This window comes from Myripristis murdjan, chromosome 14 (genome assembly GCF_902150065.1).
Source record: "Myripristis murdjan chromosome 14, fMyrMur1.1, whole genome shotgun sequence".
Classification (NCBI taxonomy): Eukaryota; Metazoa; Chordata; class Actinopteri; order Holocentriformes; family Holocentridae; genus Myripristis; species Myripristis murdjan.
In genome coordinates, this window is record NC_043993.1 from 2695952 (window position 1) to 2708222 (window position 12271).

General features: G+C 38.6%; 1 protein-coding gene across 2 annotated transcripts in view; it reads right to left on the bottom strand.

Moving 5' to 3' along the window:
* Positions 1-12271, bottom strand: part of LOC115371155 (polypeptide N-acetylgalactosaminyltransferase 10-like) — a 167673-nt gene that overhangs the window by 90776 nt on the left and 64626 nt on the right. For both annotated transcript variants that reach the window (XM_030068331.1, XM_030068330.1), the window contains exon 4: positions 8424-8590. In XM_030068331.1, coding sequence (XP_029924191.1) covers positions 8424-8590 — 167 coding nt within the window. The remainder of the gene's footprint in view (positions 1-8423; positions 8591-12271) is intronic.

The following is a 12271-nucleotide window of genomic DNA, read 5'->3' on the forward strand; positions in this document are numbered from 1 at the left end:
CCCAACTTTGGAAGCACTTTTTTCAAGCAGATCTTTGTGCCCTGCCTGCATCTTTCTGTCATCCAGTTGCCCATGCAAATGTACGTTCACACCTACTCCAGCCGAAATGTTTACAGGGTCACGCTAGGGTCACACTACCCTAAACACTGACAGTTAGAAAAGCGCTAATTTAGTGTCACCTACTGGTTTACATATGCAAGTACAATACATGTGTATTTGCTTAGACCCCCAATATTAGACGAGGGCATTTTTTCAGGGCATTTTCAATGGAAAAATATTGTCGTATATTCGGATGAATACAGTATTTACTTTGCCATTTGCTACCTACATAAGGTTCAGTAATTTTCAAGCCAGGCCATATAAAAGCTACTCCTCAGCTACCCCAACTTCAACAGGGGCTTTGCAAGAGTACACTGTATCCATCATTTTCCAACAAAAAACACACTTTTTTTCTTTGCTTGTGGTTTCTACAAGTGATAGCATTTAGTATTGACACACAGTTTGTGCTGTCGACATGCTCTCATGGTCAGTGTTAAATCAAACAGGCCCACATAACTGTGTACTGTGGGTTTAAAAAAGGCTACATAATGACTTTTGAGGCCAAAAGGCTGCAGCAAAGCGTTAAATTCCTCATTGCTAGTGGCGAGGTTGTGCTATGTACAGCAATAAATGATCAGAATCAACATTTTAAAATGGCCTGGGTTGAAAAATATCAAAATTATACTTGAAAAAGTTTACTAGATTCTTGATGTCTTGTCGATTAGTTATTCATCTTTATTTCCTGGGCAATCAGTAAAAGGAAGGATGTTTGCTTGATCCCTGATGTGGTAACCCTTTACAGTAAGAGTACAACAATTAACGTTAGTTAATGCCGTACTAAAAATTAAGTAACAGGTAATAAACATTAAGTAACAGTTAATTAACTGTTAACTAATGTGTCTAAGAATCATGTACTAATGCTGTTCATGCTAAGGTATTAATTTATATGTTATTTAAGGGATATTGTAGATATTATTAACATTAGTGAATGCCATAATAATCATTATCTAACATTTAATTAAGCGTTACGGCATTAACTAATGTTAACTAATGTTAATTGTTGTACTCTTATTATAAAGTGTTATCCCTGATGCTTTCTGGCAGATGTGCTTCCTTTTCCAGATGGGACTTAAGTCTGAAATGGCCACAAGCTTCTTACTTTAGAGAAAAACAAATCAAAGTCATCTATATCAGCACCTCTACACTTTCATACACATGCACTGATTCATGAACCAGGCTAGCATTAGTTTTAAAAACTATTAACTTACAAATGATGGTAATGAACTAGAAATTTCCACAGGTTAATTAAGCATTATTACACGAGAGGGTGTGCTTGACCGTTATTATTGTCACGACAGTGATGCGGCCAGGAACGAGGCGCTTGCGCCGAGTTCCGTTAGCATCACTGAAGTGACAATAATAACGTTCAAGCACACCCTCGAGTGTAATAATGCGATTATACAACTATTACCAACAAAATAAAATGTATAATCAAAATGTATTCATACTGTGGGCATTTCGCTGCCAAAATGTAAAAGTTTTTTTTTTGCTAGTAGGCCTATTCTCTCCGTTTCAGTGGAAATCTGAGAGATCTGACGTTAACTAGTCCCTGTCAGCCAGCCAACTTGGACTTACCATGTTTTCTAGACATCGTGATTTCCCAAAACTGAATAAATACCACAGATAGATAGCAAAAAACTGCTCTGATAGCTCAATCATGTTGTTACTAGAATATCCGCTGGGAAAAAATATTTTTTTCATGGACTGATAGTTATACTTCTGCCGACTTCTCAGTCATTTTTAATCTAACAGGTGCCGTGACAGCGACTCAGCAGCATAGCTGATCTTTAGTCTATCTACAACCATCTTATAAGAACAGTTAGGCTATATTTAAATATAGGCTACTGCTTTCCAGTGTCGGCACCACAACAAACAATCTTTTCATAAACTCACCGGCAGATGTTTTATTTCAGCTGGCGGTGTGTCACTCCAGTTTAACGTCAGCTCCGATTAATGTGGCTAAGCAGCAAAAGTAACAGTAGGCCTAAGCAGTCACATTAAGGCTGAACAGAGTTATATAATTTCAACCCCACCTTTCAGGGGCTTTTGCTAATCACCTTTTCAGGCTGTTATCAATTTACCTCTGAAATAAAGACGACAGTTTTCACAGATGTGTTGCTTTATTAAATGTTCACTTCAGTGTACAGATGCAAACAAATTGACAAATTAATTCAATCAATGGCCTAGGCAACTCATAAAGACTAAACAAATTAATAACGATTAATAGGCTAATTAATAACTGATAACATTAACACATTAATAACAAGAAAAAAGCTATAGCAGCACATCTCCGTGGAAAATCTTACAGGTAGCCTACTGTCCGTGGTGCTGACTCCGCATTTCATTCTCTATTGTAGAAATTAAAGCTCCATAAAATTCACGGAGGATCTGGTTTAGCTCTTCTTTCCTTACAGGTGAGAAATCAGCTGTTTGCCCGGTGTTTGTCAGGTAGTCTTATAGACATTTGACGGCCCAAGACGTTGACCGGGCCGTACCGGCTTCATTTCCTGACCTCTCCAGCTGATCCAGCTCTTCACTCGTCACTCTCGCGTATCTCTCCTTTTTCTCTTCTGTCTTGTCTTCCCCGTTCAGCCGTTTATCCAAACTTAGGTCGCCAAATAAATCAAAATTGACAACAAAACGGTCCATTATGCAGACTAACAAAGTTGACAGCGGCTTTTGATGCGGGTTTTCAGTGAAACGTTTCTTGTTGCCATGGAAACCACACAGACTCGGGCAATAACATTGCCGGGCGGAGTAATATTTTCAGTGAAGAGGTTTTTTTCATTTGAGCACGGCTAGCCGTGCTCAATTGCTCATTTGAGCACATTCTAAACATCTGATTGACCAATCAGATTGCTCGGCCGGATCTACGTGTTGTATAATACAGTATAATCTGGCCGCTGTCATGCAGTCACCTGTTCATGTGCTTTCAATATCACAGATGGGCTGTTCATGCCATAGTTCTATGAGGTGAAAAAATAAGCCACAAGACACACATACACATGCACACACACAAGTAAAGATATACCCACATATCCTGTGCTCCCTATGTCAATATACCCCACAAACACTTAAAGTGCATTATTTCTTTGCTCAGGGAGGGAAAATGAAAAGCTGCATCAAAGCAGCTCTGAGACGCACTTCACAACGAATGTCTAGTTTTCTCCTCCTCCTTCAAACACAGCTATAATAATGCACTTGCTCCCTGACTTATTATGTGTTTGAAGCCATGCCTTGACTCATGGTATTCATCTTTGCGGGAATACAGATCCACTCAGAAAGTGTTTTGATTGCTCTTGCCAACACTATAGGCAAAAGAAAGAGATAACAGAAGAACAGAGGGCTAAAGTTCACTCTGTCCTCCCATCTCTTAAAGGACAAGCTTGCTATTTTGGAACGTCGGTCCAATTTGCAAATTGTCTCATATCATCCTCAGATGTAGAGACCATCATTTCATCAGTCACTTCAGTATTGAGCCTACTATCAATGTGCTGCAGGCTCCAGCTTAGCTACAACAGTGATCAGTGGGGCAATTGTAAATGGGTAAGATGTCGCTTCTCCAAAATGGGAAGATGAGTGTATACTGATCTCAGAATGTCCTCCTGACAAAGGAACAGCTATGGGCTTGGACAGTGGTAAGTAGTTGTTGTTTGACTTGTTTTGGCTCCCTCCGGATGGGACTCTGTGGGCTGGACAAAGTCTAGCTGCAGCCCGCGAGTTTACGGTTTGAAAGGTAATGCTTGGTTTGTGAAATAAAGTAGTTCTGTAGATTTAATGACTGACTTGTGAACCCTTTTCAAGACAGCATTTCAGAGTCCACACAAAGCCTCTTGTTTCAGAAAATTAATGCTATCTTAGAAAATACACTGCAAAAACGCAAAATCTTACCAAGATTATTTGTCTTATATCAAGTCAAAAATGTACACTTAAAATAAGACATGATCATCTCAGAAGTAACTTGTTTTTAGACAATTGTCTCTTGTTTCAAGTGAAAATTTACTTGAAACAAGTGAAAATTTGCTTGTTTCATTGGCAAAATTTGTTTCTTGTTTCTAGCTAATTTTCACTTATTTCAAGTGAATTTTCACTTTTTCCACTGGCAAATTTTGCCAATGAAACAAGCAAATTTTCACTTGTTTCAAGCGAATTTTCACTTGAAACAAGTGAAAATTGTCTAAAAACAAGTTACTTCTGAGATGATCATGTCTTATTTTAAGTGTAATGAGATATTTTGACTAGGAATAAAACATTTTTGACTTGAAATAAGACAAATAATCTTGGTAAAAGAGCTGCTGCTATTAAGTTTGTTTTGAGTAACACTAACAACTCTTAAACAACCCTTTAATAACAGAAACGTTGATCATCAGCGACTGATTAGGGAAAATCAAACGTCTCCTCCTACAGAAAAGAGCTAACGTGAGATTTCAGACCAAAGTGCCTCATGGGCTGGAAATGGAGTGGCTGCACAGTCGGAATATCAGGCTACCAAATTCGATCAAAATGAGTGCAAGCAGGGGCGCCGTATATGGGGGAAAAGTTAGGACAATTCCAAGGGCCCTTGCCTGACAGGGGCCCCCAAAAATAGGTAAAAACTAATATAAAATTATTAAACCATCATCGAGTACATATATATGTATTTTTTTTTCATGGGGCCCAAAATTCCTGGCGGCGCCCCTGAGTGCAAGTAAAACAATGTCACCCGGACTCACATGCTGCTTGTTTGCTGGACACAGTCTTAAGTGGACACAAAAAAAAAAAGAAAGAAAAAACTAAAGCTAGAGGCTGGTGAAATGGGTGTCAGGTACACGGTCTGTTTTTATTCATTACAGAGCAGACTTACAGTAGACATACACTCAGTTTGCATTTCGTCCATCAGCTGACAGTTGAGCTGCTGGGCAGAGTCAGGCAGGAGATTGTTTCTATTAAATAAATGCCGGTCTGGCCGCTGTCGAGGGTGTCTGGTATTAAAACATGCACAACTGTCAGCTATCAGATGTCACCATCCGCCTGTCTGTATCTGTAAAGCCACGAGTTTGGAGGTTATTTGGAGGATGGACACATTTTCAGATGTTTCTCTGCAATTATTTAATGCCACTCGAGTTGGAATGGTGTTATTCTCAGCTTCCTGAATGAACCAAACTTAAGGGTAAATACTGCACAGTTTAAATGAACAGTGCCAAAAGAGCTCCATATTAACAAGTACCAAGATAAGAGACTGCGTCACCACTTTTTGCATGAAAGGAAAAAGCAAAAAAAAAACTCAACAGGGAGGGTTTTGTCTCTGTGCTCTGATCGGTTTTAACCTCCAAACGAGTCTGAGGCAGAGCAACGTCTCATTACTGTGGAGACGAGAGGTAAACACATCCTTCAGTGAGGGACCGTGACAGAGAGGACTAATTAACAAGGAATTAAACACTTTCTTGACAAGGCTGATGAGAGGAGTGAGACAAAACACACATTAAAAAAAACACCCAAATACATTACAATGAAATCTAAATACGCACTGAAGAGGGCTGAGAGGAGAGAGACGGAGACAGACGAGCTCATTAATGCACACGCACACACACACAGACACACACACACATTTGCTTATTTGCTCTTTTTTTTTTTTCTTTGGCTTGAGAAAAGAGTTTTTCAGTTGCTGGAACTAAAAAATGTCTTGTGATGCTTGTGTTTTGGATAGGTGAGAAGAGGGTTGGAAGAGTTTCGAAATGACTAACAGAGTGCAGGCTATAGCTCTGAACAATTAACTGAAATCACCATATGGCAATATCCACATCACAAGAGCAATATGGATATTGCAGGGGTGAGAAGAATTTTTCCAGTAAAATAGGTGACACTATAAATGAAGTGTAGTAATGCTACAGAAAACAAATCATATTCTACAAACTTATTACTGCAACAAAACACAATGCTTTTCAAAATCATTGCTATATCATTTTAATTACCATACCGTCACCTGTATGAAGGACGAAAAATGACAAAACAATAAATAAATGAATAAATAAATAAATACACATATAAATATATAAATGCATAAATAATTAAATTAATAAATATTTCTACATGTATTTATTTATTTATTTCTGTTTTTATTCATGCATTTATTTATTTATTTGTGTATTTCTACATTTATTTATTTATATGTTTATTTATTTATACTTTTATTTATTTCTACATTTACTCATTTATTTATTCCTTCTTTTATTTCTACATTTATTTATTTATTCCTACATTTATTTCTGTATTTCTACATTTCCACATTTATTTATTTCTGTATTTCTGTGTCGTATGTTAATGAGGTGGGCGGTTTTATTTATTTATTCATTTATTTATTGTTTTGTCATTTTTCGTCCTTCATACACCTGAAAATGAGTTATAAAAGCCAGAATTCTCAGCAGTAAGCATTGAGTTGTTGATACAACCATGTCCACAGATAAATTACAAAAAAATAAAATAAAATAAATTACACATAAGTTCTGGTCATTTTGTGCAGGGGCAGACTGGAGACAGAAATCATTCCTGGAATTTACAATAGAGCGGCCCCAGTATTTGTCAAAATTAACACACCACAGTAATAAAACAGCCCCAGCAGGCAGCCACAGCACTCAGATGAGACAGCAAAGGATAGAAAATAAAAGCCCCAGCCACTCTTGCCATCAGCTCGGTAGCAGTCTCCCAAAACGTAAGCTGTCGCAAAAGAGCGTTCATGAAAATATGTTCGCCTCAGAAGCAAAACCAAGACATTTCGCATTTTCTTTTGCACATTTTGACAAAATTCGCTCAAAAATTTTGATATATTTGGATGGAAACCCAGCTACTGAGAGAAAGAGGGAGGGAGCTGCATCACTAAATCAATGTAATTTAATATAATGGAAGTGGCTTTTTAAAAAAAAAAAAAAAAAAAAAAAAAAAAATGCACACATTTCCTGATGGCCAGACAATGCCTGATGTTGCGCAGTGGGGCAGGAAAACTCTTGCTTTGCTTTACACTTGCTTTGACTTGGAGCACACAGCGCGTTGTGAGGTAGGCTCTGTGAGGAACATGCAGCAGCGCCGCCTCTCATGGCAGAAAATAACAAGAACAAGCAGCCAGCGCTGTGAGGAGCGGCTCCTGTTGGACACGTGGGCCAACTGTGTTCAGTCTGGTGTGTGAAGGCAGTGGTTTTTAATCGCTGTGTTTTCCAGGCTTGTTGTTTCACACGCTGGTTAGACTGATACACACCATGCATCACATCACCATCCATTGAAAATAATGGGAAATGGAGACAGCGCTCCAAAGAGAGGTTCCCTGCAGACAGGCGTATGTTTGTGTGTTTGTGTGTGAGAGAGAGAAATAAATAAATAAACTCGGTTTAAATCTTCAATTTAAATTGTTTTTTGGAGGTCCACAGCGACACTTGTGGTTTGCAGCTGCTGTTAGACACTATTCTGTGAGGATATGCAATATTTTTTTACATTTGACAATTTTTCAGTGATAGAAATCCCCCTACAAAATAGCATGTAGAGCATGTAGAATATTTCCCCTACACTTTTAATCTCAGCATGAGCCTCTGTAATGGCATTTAACCACAGACACTCAGCTCCCATTTTTACATTGATTGCTGCCATTGCAAAGAACTGTGGCTGCTGCACTGGTCATTTTTGATTACCCAATTAATATAACAATGTAATATAAATATTTCAGCATTTTATTTTCTAATAAAAACAGAGCTGGAATGGTGGACAACACTCTATAAAATGTTTTAATAACATTTATTAGAACTGTTAAACCTGCAAACTTGTATGGAATCTGCATGAGACAGAAGAGACAGAAGGAAACAGGAAATACTGTGTGCCCTCAGCTTGTCTCTTCCACTCCCCTGAAATGTCTCTCTCTCTGTCTGTCTCTTTCTTCAGAGAGAGACAGAGAGAGAGACGCATTTCTTATTGACTGTGTTATCTGACAGCTGAACTACTGCTAGGCTGCTGTCTCTGGAATAGCGACCGGTGCAGTCGCTGTTAACGCTTCAATGTAGAATTATTTTTCTATATCAAGAGAGCACCAGCTTGTTAGACTCAGTGTCTAATGGTCTGTTGTTTTTTTTTTTAAATAAATTTCAGAATTTTTCCAATATCTAAGCCAGACAGTTGGTCCAAAAACATGTTATTGGCCAGGCATGCCGGGGGAGACCCTGGAAATTGAAGCTGGAAGCAACTTTTATTGATGGGAACTCAATTTATTTCCTCCTCCATGCTGTGGGTTAGGATTAGTTTGGCTGGGCAGGCCCTTTGGTCAATGGTAGGGGAAACAGTGACATATCTGCGTGTGTCCTCTGTACCTTTATCGCTGAAGTCGTCGACCAGGATGACCTCTGCGATGAGCTGTGGCGGCGAGCGGTTGAGCACGCTGTGCACGGTCCTCAGCAGCGATGACCAGCCCTCGTTATGGAACGGGATGATGATGCTGGTGTTGGGCAGCTTCTCCGCATACAGCTTCTGTTTGCAGCTGCACACAGCACACACACACACACACACACAAATAAATTCTCAAACAGCAAGCAGAACCTCAAAGGAAGAAAAAAGTTTCTGCAAAGAGACAGAGGACTTACACCTTCCTGTTTTCCCCCTGGAAGTGATGAAAAAAAAATGTGAATGTAAAATTCCCTGATTTTTCCATGACATTCCATGACTAAATTGAACACACTCCAAAATTAGAGTTCTTCTTAAAGTTTATTATTTTGTTTTATGCTGCAGAGGTGAACACAACATGGACACAATGAAAAAAAATAATATGTGGTCACTGATTTTTTTTTTTTTTTTTTAATTGGCACTGACAAAATTCCTTTATATTTCAGGACTTTCCTTGTCTGGAACAGACTTTCCAAAATTCAATGACTTTACAGAAATTCCATGACCTGTCAACCAGACAGAACAGGACTGAATAAGGAGGAGAAGCAGCAGGATGGAGATGCAGAACAGAGAAAGAGGAGGAGAATATCTCACTGTATTCACTTTCTTATTTGTTAGGCGTGAGACAATGTATTGAAATTCAATAAACTGCAATACAATGTGACAATACACATCAGTGAATTATGATATTTACATTTTATTCTGCTGTAGCAATCACATACGAAACAGCTTGCCCATCACATTTTCACAAGCTCTTCATTGAAATTACATTATCTGCACTTTCTAATAACAACATTTTTCAATTGTTTACTTTCTAGCAAGCCGAAAGACTGCCAAAAAGATTTGTGGCCCTGTAATAAGCATAATTCCGCACAGTCAGCCTTTGTTGTCCTTTGCCTTTTATTTACTACATCATATCGTGGTTGTATTGAAGGGCTCAGCTCAGGTGCGTTGACTCAGTATTTCTATCACAGAAATAAGCCTGCACTCACAATGCTGCTCAATCACACTTTAATTCACACAGGGGACAGAAAACAGCACAGACGGTTTGGTTATGCCTGAGGAAGGCAAAGTCATTTTTGCTCCCCTGTGTGAATTAAAATGTGATTGAATTGTTCACCCCATACCGTGTATCAAATCATATTGTGAGACAAGCATGTCATCCCATCCCTAATATTTGTTCATGGCCCCTTAAAACCAAAATTCAGCTCAGAGGCAGAGAAGGAACGGGTCTTCCCACAACATGCACATACAGTGGCCTATTAATTGAGTCTCTTCTGTGTAGCCTGTCATGCGCCAAAAACATTTGCATCTAACCAGACTGTGAATTACGGTGACAGACAGAGCCTAACTCACTGCTACTGAGCAGACCTGTGTCCAAATGTTTGTGCTCGTTGAAAGAAAGCATGAACAAGGTCATGGGAGCTGGAGCGTTATATCAAAGATTCCATGGACGGACTACATGAACGAGGAACATTCCTCGTGGAGTGGAGGAGCACGTTCAAGCAAAAAATGACTGTGCTGCACAGTGTCACAGGTAATTATTGTAGTTCATACAATGATATTGCAATGATATTGCAATAAATTTATGGTCAACTGCTAAGTGACTATGAGAGCCAATTAGTTACACTATAGCTAGCCACACCTGCCTGAGTCTCATTAGCCCGGATTGTTCAGTTCCTCCCCCAGGGTTTCCCTCAGCCAGTCCTCTGGTTGTGTTTCAGCCCCTTCCCCTTTCTAGCCTCCGGTGTATTTAACTGTTATGCTGTGTTTGGCTCACATCTGTCCTTTGTAAATTTAAGAATAGTATTGATTTTGGTGGTGTAATTTGGTGGTGAAATTTACCATAGTTCTGTATTTTTTCATGAAAATTTAACCATATGTCCTGTGATATGTCTATAATATACTCCCAAAACTGGGACACTGAAACCTATTAAAACCATATATTTTGATCCCTGGTATTGGTAGTTTCCACTGGGGACATTTTTCCTGTGTTGAGAAATTTGTGAGTGTGTGTGTGTGTGTGTGTGTGTGTGTGTGTGTGTGTGTGTGTATGTGCGTGTGTGTGCATACATGTAGGAAAAACACATACACTCAAATCCTCATGGCAAAATCTGAATTCATAAAAAAACAAAACTGTATTTTTTTCATCTCATGGTCATTACACCATAAAATCATGCATTACATCTTATAAGGCTTTAAAACTGAAGCCCAGACTTCCAATTTGTAGTTTTAAGTATTTTACCAGCTGATTGCACCATTTTCATGTTTGCCCCGAGACACAGAATACATGCTGTTTTCATAGTTGGAAATAGGGGCACTGTCAGCAGCACTGTATGTATTATCAAGCTTTGCAGGCCACTGCAACAATTTTGTTTGAGTGCAAATAGTGTATCAGCGCTGATACGGATGTTGACAAATGATGATGTGTGTATTTCTGTGTGTGTGTGTGTGTGTGCTGTATGTGCTTGTGTGTGCTGCTCTGGACAATTTGACCTCGTAGGTGTGGACTGAGTTGCAATAGATTGTTCTGCTGGATGTCTCTCTCTATTATCACTGTGAAACTGGAGATATTTTGGTGTCATTTTTTAAGATACTGATGGTGACATACACCTCCAACTGTAATAATATGTATTGTCAGTGGAAGTTTTCATAAAACATTTCTTTTCTAGAGATTTGCTTGTACTTCAAGTGGATTATTCTTCACCATGGCCTTCCCTGTCTGACCACTTCATTTAGAGAAATTTTACTGTGGCATTTTTGAAATATCACAATACACTCTCAGCTGTCTTGTTGAATGAAAACTGCTACAAGCTACACTTTATTCACTTTATTTAGTAACAATGTAAACTTCCTAGAGAGTAACTGTGCAAATTACAATATATATGTCATTATGCCAGTGGAAGTGAACCCAAATCAGTTTGAATTTAAGTCAATTTTCAGCAAGCCTAACATGCCACAGTCATTTACAACCTCTGCCCAATGCCTTGTTACTTTTGCCATAAAAACCTTGTCATTGATCAGTGGCATTAATCTCCAACCAAAATATTATTTATTTAATTTCACAACTACTGTGAACATTGTTTCAATGAAATGTGTCAAGCTCATATTGTAAAACAATATAGTAAGAAAAACATGTATTTTATTTATGTCCTTTGTTTTATTATCTGTTCCTGTTTACGTGTCCCAGAGAGAGGCAGTCAGTGAATGATTCAGATTCAGACAGCTTTATTTTTCCCCGAGGGGCCATTCATTTGTAGCTTTCCTAGCCCATACCTCTGTACATACAACAGACAACCAATAATAAAGTCAAGGAAACACACTGGGGACATGGGGCCGTAGGAGGGACAAGGTACAATAAAAATCCTAAAAAAATACAAGATAAGTGCAAGAGATAGAGCAGAAATAAATACAAAAAAAAAAAAAAAAAAAAAAAAAAACATATCTTAAAATTCCTCCAAAATAACAGTCATTTAAAATCGGTATGATCTGTGTTCAGCAGCTTAACAGCAGAAGGAATTAGGGACTTAGAGTAACAATTTGTTCTCCTTAAGGGCACATGACAACATCAGTCACCTGTTTCTCCCAAATTGTGCCCAAATCCTCCAGCTTAGTTCCAATAATCTTGGAACTCACTTTGACTATGCTATGCAGACTCACCAACACCTGTGGGATTCTGTTTATGAGGAAGTCTACAAGCAACACTAAAAACTGATCAAGAATTTTAAAATAGGATGCAAGGCGGTCGGTGAAAAGGCTGCATCTTGTAAAAGCAGAA